A 10,000-nucleotide genomic window follows, 5' to 3' on the forward strand; every position below is an offset into this window, starting at 1 on the left:
ACGGACTATCTGCGTTTCGAGGTCCGGAGGAGCGGTACCGGACTACCTGATATCCAGTAACGCGCCCACGTCTGCTAAGGAGAGAGAGAGAGAGAGAGAGAGAGAGAGAGAGAGAGGAGAGAGTTTATTTTTCTATCTTGGTTTTGTTTATATTTTTGTTTATCTTTTGAATCGAATTTATTTTCTTGTTTTCCTTCCTTCCTTCCTTCCTTTCTTCATTCTATAATTCCCTCAACGTTGCTTTTTCTTATTCTCACTCCATCTTTCCTCCTCCTCCTCCTCCTCCAATACGTGCATATTAAACACTTTCATCTCTCACTCTTGTCAGGATTCGCCTCAAGACACCTGTTGCCTTTCTCTCTCTCTCTCTCTCTCTCTCTCTCTCTCTCTCTCTCTCTCTCTCTCTCTCTCTCTCTCTCTCTCTCTCTCTCTCTCTCTCTCTCTCTCGCTCTCTAGGTAATTCGCTCACTTGATTTTTGTCATAATTTTTTCCCCCTATTTTAGTTTTTAATTTTTATTCGTGATTATTATCCTTATTAATACTCCTTCCTCCTTCTTCCCCGCTTTCTCCTCCTCCTCCTCCTCCTCCTCCTCCTCCTCCTCCTCCTCCTCCTCCTCCTCCTCCTCCTCCTCCTCCTCCTCGTGGGTATTTTTCTGATCATAGTAATTGTCGCTATTATGCTGCTGCTACTACTACTACTACTACTACTACTACTACTACTACTACTACTACTACTACTACTACTACTACTACTACTACTACTACTACCACCATCATCAGATAACTACCACGCTTCGCTGTCTTGTACTTAGTAAGCTTCTTAAGTCATCACATGTTCAATCATTTTTTTCTCCTCCTCCTCTTCTAGTCTTCTTTTTCCTCCTCCTTGCTCCTCCTCCTCTTTCTCGTCGTCTTCATCTTTGTTCTCTCGTAGAAGTTCCTCTTAAGTCACCAGCTTCCTCCTCCGCCTCCTTCTCCTTTTCCTCCTCCTTCTCCTCTTCCTCCTTCTCCTTTTCCTCCTCCTCCTCCTCCTCCTCCTCCTCCTCCTCCTCCTCCTCCTCCTCCTCCTCCTCCTCCTCCTCCTCCTCCTCCTTTTCCTCGTTATTGGCTGCCTGGTGGTGACACTTTAGCCTATTTATTGGCGTGCGCGAGTGTGTGTGTGTGTGTGTGTGTGTGTGTGTGTGTGTGTGTGTGTGTGTGTGTGTGTGTGTGTGTGTGTGTGTGTGTGTGTGTGTGTGTCTCTCTCTCTCTCTCTCTCTCTCTCTCTCTCTCTCTCTCTCTCTCTCTCTCTCTCTCTCTCTCTCTCTCTCTCTCTCTCTCTGCTGAAAGATAGATGAGTGAATGAATATATGATAAGTTATACATACGCTCCTTCCTTGCTCTTTTTTCTTCGTCTTCCTCTTCTCTTTCCTATTCGTTTATCTTTTCCTCTTTCTATTCGTCTCTCTCTTTCTCTTCCTATACTACCACCACCACCACCACCACCACCATCACGTCTCCTGCTGTCACCCTTTCACCTCTAAATCTTTCAATCCTCTCTACTACTACCACCACCATCCCCACCACTGCCTCTACCACTACCAACACCCTCCAGTACCTACAGACCTTTCATCCTCCCCTCCTGCTCGATCTGCCCACCTCCCCACCCTCCCTTTAGCTTATCTCCCCTTCACACTCACTCCCAGAATCCCCGCAAGAATAACCCCGCTGTAAGTCCCCACTGGAGTTGTCTTATACGGAGAGCGGGAGGAAGTGAAACATGGCAGGTCCTTACCGTAGAGTTTTTAGGGACTTTGCGCTGTTTCTCTTGGTTCGTCCGAGATCGCTAGGGATGTTATGGCCTTTCACTGTTATTTGCAACTATTCTCTGTGCCAATAGTAATGTTTGGTGTATTTTTGTTGATCTACAGGAGAAAAAAAGTGTGAATAAAGAGGATTTTCTCCTTTTTAGGAAGTACAATATGTTAAGATGTTTTTTTTTCTCACGCTGTTTCTTCTGGTTGGGCCGAGATTGCTGGAATGTTTCGGTCTTTCACTGTGATATGCAACTATTCACTGCGCTAAAAGTAATATTTGTTGTTATTTGATCATCTACAAGAGAGAAGGGAGTGAAAAAAAATATAGGTAGTTTGTGATGTTTTAAGAACAGTCTATAGTTCCTTTTTTTTCACCGCGATATCCAGTCATTCACAGCCTTAAAGTACTATACGGTGCAGTGGGACCGCGTGTGCTTTGTGGGCCCCAGGATTCTCAAGCGCACGGGTTCGAATCCTGGCCACGGTCCGAGGTTAGGAAGGGCATCTACTCGGGTTAACGGTTCCCAAATGCCAAAACCAAAGTCCTGACTTCTCTGTCAGGAGGCACCGTCCTAGCCCTAATGTAATAGGGAAACCGGACGTAAAAACGAAAAAAAAATAACGGTATTCTTATAAACATATTCGCTAAAGAGTTATTTGATCACCTACAAGAGAGAAGGACGTGAAAAAAAATGCAGTTTGTAATTTTTTGGAAGTGTTATGGCTACAAGTGTTTTTTTTTTTTTTTCCACTGATATTCAGTCATTTATAGCACAAAAAGTAACATATGGTGTCTTTATAATCGTAAACAAACACAGACACACACAAAAAAAAATATAAACAAAGAAAAGAGGACGGAAGGAAATAAAAGTCAACGTTACAGTAAGATGATAATTACAAAGGATTGATTACAGAGGAGAATTACAAGAAAAGTATTATTATATGTTCCAAAGGATTACAAAGGATGATTACAAGCAAAATGTTATATGTTCTCGTTACCCTGATTCCACTACTACTCTACTCCACCTACTTGTAATGAGGAAAATATAGGACAGTTGAAGGCTCCTCCTCACCCACCCTTGCCAGCACGAGGGATAGGAAAGAAAAGAAAACAAAGAAACGCAAAGGAGGAGGGAAAGGAAGAGGAGGAGGAAAAAGAAGCATAAGAGAGTAACATAGGAACATAAGGAGAAATACACAGAAAATGAAGGAGGAGAGAACACAAAGAAAGATAAAGAAGGAACCATAGAAAGAGAACGAGGAAGACGAGGAGGGGGGGGGGAGAAACAGAAAGTAACACAAATGAAGATAAAGGAGGAGGAGGAGGAGGAAGAGAACGAAAAGGACGAAAGAGGAACAGATATGAACACAAAGGAAGATCAAAGACTGGAGTGTTGCCTGTTTGTTTAGATTATACTATCTAATGAAGTGACAGGAGGAGTAGAAGGAAGAAGAGGAGGAGGAGGAGGATTAATTAAGTTTAGCAACCTTGAAATCGAAATTATCTCATGCAAAAGCATGAGAGAGAGAGAGAGAGAGAGAGAGAGAGAGAGAGAGAGAGAGAGAGAGAGAGAGAGAGAGTGTGTGTGTGTACCCATACAAAAAAGCCGAATGCCAAAGAGAAAAGGTGATGTAACGATTTTGTATATAATTTTGTGTCTAATGATGATGGTGGTGGTGGTGGTGGTTGTGATGGTGGTGATAGTTATAGTAATGGTGGTGGTGATAGTGATAGTGACAATGCTGGTGGTATTGGTAGTAATGACGGTGATGATGATGATAGTGGTGATAACGATGGTGATGTTTGTGGTGACTGGTGATGGTTGTAATACTGATGATGATAGTGATGATGGTGGTGGTGGTGGTGGTGACAGTAGTGGTAATGGCGCTAAAATATTCATCTCACAAAGTCACAAACACGTGTGGAGGGAAAATAACTCCTCTCTCTCTCTCTCTCTCTCTCTCTCTCTCTCTCTCTCTCTCTCTCTCTCTCTCTCTCTCTCTCTCTCCCCCCCAACGTGTGAATTTTATTACGCAAATGTACATGAAGAGAACACAAATATTGACACAGGTTTAATTTGCCGTACACATACACTTCACATCCCTGCAGTGCACACAAAGGAGAGAAAAATATGAATTTAACGTACATGAGAGGAAAAATCACATTACATCTGATTTACATATATATAAAAAAAGAAACTATTACATTTGAAAAAAAAAATATTGACAAACATGTAGAAGAAGGACGTAACGAAATCTCTACAGGTGACATATTAATGGGAAGTGTAATGATTCTGATACACACGTGAGGAAAAATTGTTACATTGAACCTGTTACATACTTACAAGGAAAAGAATGTAAGGAAAGGAATAAGTGTCTGGGATGTGCAAACGAGGCGAGAAGGAAGTTACTGATGTAGTTAAAAAAAAAAAGAGAAAAAAAAAGAAATCTCATATTACATTATCTTTGACTTTTATGAATTCAGTCTCACTTCTTTTTCCCGAGTGGTGTAACTTTACAGTGTAACATCACAAGAAACCACTGAAAAATCTGTCGACTCTTTTAAGACCATTGGATTACTGAAATAAATCAATGTATCGTCTCATATTCAGAGTTTTGACACACATACAAGGAAGAATTGTCAAAAAAAATACATCACTGGTCACTTAGTACATATATAAATCATCTGTATTGGTGGTGTGGTATATAAACATTTTGAGAAGTACATATAAAGGTTACATAAGAAGGGGGAAGAAAAAATATTGTCCCTACGCACTTTTAATGTCTAGATTGTCATTATGAACGCCATGGAGAGAGGGAGGAAAAAAAAAAATGTTACCCCTACATACTTTTAACGTCTAGATTGTCATTATGAACGCTATGGAGAGAGGGAAGGAAAAAAAATGTAAAGGGTATCAGTGAAAAATGTACAGTGGGAGCCAAAAAGAGACCCTTACACTCAATAACCCACGAGATATTTTGAAATGGTTAACGAATACTCGGACAAAATACTGAACGAAGTGTTGCGCTACTACGAAAACTGTTAAAAATAATAAATCGGGTTTGAAAAAAAAGAAGAAAAAAAGAGAGAGAACTGAACCTTGAAACTGAGGACACGCGAACGAAACCTTCTGAAAGGATAAACAAGGGACAGGAATATCTTTGGCACGGTGTACGAATCGATATGGGACAAAGAGCGAAGTGTTGTGAAAAATTACACTCTTGCCGCTTTTACATGAGCTCACATACAGTATACAAGAGAGAGTTCAGAACAGGTGTGTGTGGGCCGGCGCTGTGTCACATGTGTGGGCTGATGTGCTGACAGGTGCGAACAGAGGTTTTGACAGGCTTGGAAATGCATTTGAATATTTTATGTTTGCAGTTTTTTGGTTAACTCTTAGTATCTTTAAAGGAACTGTGAATCAAGTGGGCCCTTTTTTTTATTTTTGTTGCCCTTGTTCAGCTTCCCCTCTTGCATAAAAAAAAAGCTGTAGAGAGACTCGATATATGAAGGTGTGCACAGGTGAGAAACAATATTGACAGGTGTTAGGGTAGGTGTGTGGCAGGTATAGACACGTATATGGGCGTGTATGTGAAGAAATTTGACAGGTGTAGACAAACATAAACATTTTCTTATATAGGTTCAATAAGCCAGGTGTGTTGGGACGGGGTTTTATGTATTTGTGTGTTTGACAGGTGTGTAATGATCCCCACACCAACACCTTCATTCCACACCTGTCAGCGATTTATTCAGGTGTGTGGGTCTGACATCTGCCTCCAATTAGGTGTGTGTGTGTGTGTGTGTGTGTGTGTGTGTGTGTGTGTGTGTGTGTGTGTGTGTGTGTGTGTAGAAAGGAAGGTTAAGTTTATGCAGACTTTTCCTCTTATACAAAAAAGTTATAAAGAGCTTTTAAAATATTCAGGGAAGTGACGTAAAAGTAGCAGTGGTGGTGGTAATAATAGTAGTGATAGCAGCAGTACTAGGGGAAGAAGGGTGGTATTGATAGTAGTAGTAGTAGTAGTAGTAGTAGTAGTAGTAGTAGTAGTAATAGCAAGCGAACAATTAACCAGAAAAACAACAAGTCACAATACATACATTCAAAACAACACTAATTAGAAAAAAGCAACACAAATGGAACGCAAGACAAAAGGAAGCATTTATTTATCCACAGCCATTGCCACGTTTTCCACAACACTTCGTTCGCAACCCCGTAAAGTTTCGCTGATAAACTACACTCCCATTCAGAAGCCAGCGAACATTCCATCCGAACTTTCAATTTGTCTCGTCTTTTCTCCTTATTTTTCATCAACATTTCCTTACAGTCGTAAAATTTGGCAACGGAGGGAATTCAAGGCAGATTAATGGAAAACACGAAGACTAATGGAAAATATGGCTAATAGAACACGTAACTTTTGACCGCTACTGTACAAGGGATGTTTACTGTTCGGCGGCTGGTGGGGGGGAAGTGGGGGTAAGGGGAAGGGATGGGGCAATGAACACAGGTAGCGGTATATGAGTAGTAACATGTAATACCGTAATACTGGTGTGGTCTCTGTTGTGGAATAAAACTAGGTATAAGTATGGATGACTTGTAATCTCTCTCTCTCTCTCTCTCTCTCTCTCTCTCTCTCTCTCTCTCTCTCTCTCTCTCTCTCTCTCTCTCTCTCTCTCTCTCTCCGATACAAAATATACCACAACTAGATTTCTTTTTCACATATTTATTCGTTAATTAATATTATTACTATCATTATTATTACATACAGCGTTATATATATTCACATCCCTTTATTAACTTTGTATACACGTATATATATATAATAACCTTCTTCTTACAGTACTCGTATTGTCATGACTAGTATTAAGTATTTACACACATAATAGTAATAATAAAATATAAAGTTTCTGACGGATGCAAAAATAATAACACAGAATTATATACCTTAACCTAACACTATATTATTTTTATTTTCTCAGGTAAAAATCCGAAGCTCCCTATGAGACAGGATATCACAGGTAAGAAGGGGGAGGAGGTGTTGGAGCGTTGATTAGTACAGGTGTGATGGGGGCAGGGAGCGAGGGAGGGAAGGCAAAGGGGGAAGAATAGGTGATCGAGGTAATGTGGTACACGGTAAAGGGAGGGAAGAGGGATTAATGAGAGGAGGGAAAGAGAAGGGAGAGGGAAGAGATGGGAAAGAGAAAGTTTAAAAAAGAATATCAAATAACTTAAAGAGGACGAAGCGGGAAGGAAAATAAAATGGACAGAGATATAGACAGAGAGATGCAAAGGAAGAAAAGGAAAAGAGAAGAGAGAAGAAGAAAAGGAAAAGAAGAGAGAAAAGGAACAGGAAGAGAAAATCAAAGGAAATGAGATGAAAAGAAAAAAAAAGAAGAAAGAGAAAATAACACAAAAGCTGCAGACGAAGAAAAAAAAACAAGGATTTAGGAGGAAAACAAAAATGAAAGAGGAAAATAGGACGGAATGTGGAGGAGAGAGGAGGGAGGAGCAGTGGGGAAGACGAGGGGGAAGGGAGGGGAAACGAGGGAAGAGATTAGATACAGTGGAACAACATAGAGATAATTTTCTCATTATCTTTAATTCTCTCGCCTTTAATTGTGTGTGTGTGTGTGTGTGTGTGTGTGTGTGTGTGTGTGTGTGTGTGTGTGCGTGTGCGTGCGTGCGTGCGTGTAGAGAGAGATCCATTCATCTATACATAAATACATGCATACAAACATTTACAGTCGTAGTTACACACACACACACACACACACACACACACACACACACACACACACACACACACACACACACACACACACACACACACACACACACACACACACACGTTCATGTACGTAAACAAACATCTACATACCATTATATACATGTACGTTTGGTGATATGACGTGTGCACATGACGACTGTGTGTGTACTTTTCATGTGTATACTGAGGAGGGGTGATGATGGAGGGTGACTAGCTTACTGGGGTGATGGGGTTGATGGGGACGTGTTTCTTGGGGTGAGTGGAGTTGGGGAGGATGGAGTGAGGGCTCGAGAGGTGGGGGTGATGACTGGAGGGGGTGAATGCGAGGGATGTGATGTAGTGGGGGATGGACTAAATCTACCTCTGAATGTTGGGGTCGTAGGTATTGTAGCAGTAGAAGTAGCAGTAGTAGTAGTGGTAGTAGTAGTGGTAGTAGTAGTGGTAAATGACTCTTCTGTGGTTGTGGTGGAGGTTGTGGAGGGGATGTGGGTCTCCTCCACATCCTTGGCCTCCCCCACTAACCACCACGTCACCATCTGCCCCTTGCCCTGCGTGTGGAAAGCCAGGTCAGGTCAAATCAGGTTGGGTTGGGTTAGCAGAAGGTGAGGTTAAATTTAGGTCAAGGTTGGTAGTGTTTGGAGGTCAGTGTTGAGAAATGAACGTAGGTTTGCTGTAGTTGTGTTTGGCTGGATTCTCTCTCTCTCTCTCTCTCTCTCTCTCTCTCTCTCTCTCTCTCTCTCTCTCTCTCTCTCTCTCTCTCTCTCTCTCTCTCTCTCTCTCTCTCTCTCTCTCGTCCATTCTTGTTTATATGGAATATTTTCTCTCATCCTTTCTTTTTTTTCATTTTGTCTTTCTCTTTCCTTCCATCCTTCCTACCTACCTTCTTTCCTCTCTTCCTTCCTTCCTTCCTTCTTTCCTTCCTTCCTTCTTTCCTTCCTTCCTTCCTTCCTTCCTTCCTTCCTTCCTTCCTTCCTTCCTTCCTTATTTTCTCTTCCCTCTCTCTTCTTTCCCTCTTCAACCTTCCCTAGCTTTCCCCAACCTTACCTTCACAAAAAAATAGACACCCTCTCTCTCTCTCTCTTCATTTCTTTCCTCCCTAACCTACCCTAACCCTTCCCATCACTCCTACACCCTCATTTTTACGTAAATCACCTCTCATTTACACCCTCCCCTCTCAAACCCACTCCCAGCCACATCCACATAAACACAAAAAACCTAGACCACTTTCCATACTTCCTTTTCCCCTCCCAACTGCCCTCAGCCTTCCCCAAGACTCACCTTCACGACGATTAACCCTCTCTTGACCAGCACGTATCCTCCCAGCTTGTCTAGCATGTCCTTGTGAGCCTGTGAGGTGTGAATGCGTAGTTGTTCCCCCGTCGACTCCATTCGCGATGCTGTGTTCACCGTGTCTCCGAACAAACAGTAGCGAGGCATTGTCAAACCCACCACCCCAGCCACGCAAGGCCCTGTAGGAGACGCGTAGGATTGTAGGATGGATCTGTAGGATATGTATGTATTTTTGTGTTTGTTTAGGATTTGGTGTAGGATTTTTTGGGGGTCTTTTTTTCATGAATTTATTTGCGTGAAGTTGGATGGGAGGGTGGAGTGTTCTGTGTGTGTGTGTGTGTGTGTGTGTGTGTGTGTGTGTGTGTGGAGAGAGACAGAGAGAGAGAGAGAGTGAGAGGCGTGGCATATGTAAGTAAAGAAAGAAGAAGAAAAGAAAAGTTTATGAAAGTTGTGCTGAGAGAGAGAGAGAGAGAGAGAGAGAGAGAGAGAATTTATGCGTTGTTTGTTTTCCTTTCCTTTCTTTAAATCTTGCAACATTTGTTTGGTGGGATTTGCATGCTGTTGCTGGACTGAGTAATGTCTGTCTGTCTATCTGTTTGTCTGTCTGTTTATCTATCTATCTATCTATCCGTCAATCTATCAGTGTATCGACTTATTTGTGTGCACTACTTATGTCTGTAGGTTGACTCTCTCTCTCTCTCTCTCTCTCTCTCTCTCTCTCTCTCTCTCTCTCTCTCTCTCTCTCTCTCTCTCTCTCTCTCTCTCCATTCATCAATTTGTCAATCAGTTCCCCGCTGGTTCGCACCTTGCATATTCATGTTGACACTGTTTTAAAAGCTTGCATCTGTATATGACTCACTCTCACTATCACTCTCACTCTGTCCGTCTCTCAAACACGTACCGCTATGAATTCCAATGCGCAGTTTGAGAGTGTCGCCCGGCCTGTGTCTGATGCGGAAGACCTTCACAGCGGAGAGGAGCTTAAGGGCCATAGACGCAATCTCCGCCGCGTGTCTGTCCCCGTTACTGATTGGCAATCCTGACACCACCATGTACGCGTCCCCTATCGTCTCCACCTGCCCGGGGTTAGTAGTGGGGGCGGCGAGGGGATGTTGGGAGGGTAGGGATGTGGAAAGACAGATATTGAGGG

The 10,000-nt window shown here is 42.3% G+C and overlaps 1 protein-coding gene across 1 annotated transcript in view; it reads right to left on the reverse strand.

The window, feature by feature from the left end:
- Positions 1-7,561: 7,561 nt before the first annotated feature.
- Positions 7,562-10,000, reverse strand: part of LOC123501496 (guanylate cyclase 32E-like) — a 65,928-nt gene continuing 63,489 nt past the window's right edge. Inside the window, exons 21-23 of the mRNA XM_045250348.1 lie at positions 9,752-9,926; positions 8,839-9,029; positions 7,562-8,108 (exon numbers count right to left, since the gene is read on the reverse strand). Coding sequence (XP_045106283.1) covers positions 7,776-8,108; positions 8,839-9,029; positions 9,752-9,926 — 699 coding nt within the window. The 3' untranslated portion in view covers positions 7,562-7,775. The remainder of the gene's footprint in view (positions 8,109-8,838; positions 9,030-9,751; positions 9,927-10,000) is intronic.

This window comes from Portunus trituberculatus, chromosome 9, assembly GCF_017591435.1.
Source record: "Portunus trituberculatus isolate SZX2019 chromosome 9, ASM1759143v1, whole genome shotgun sequence".
NCBI lineage: Eukaryota > Metazoa > Arthropoda > Malacostraca > Decapoda > Portunidae > Portunus > Portunus trituberculatus.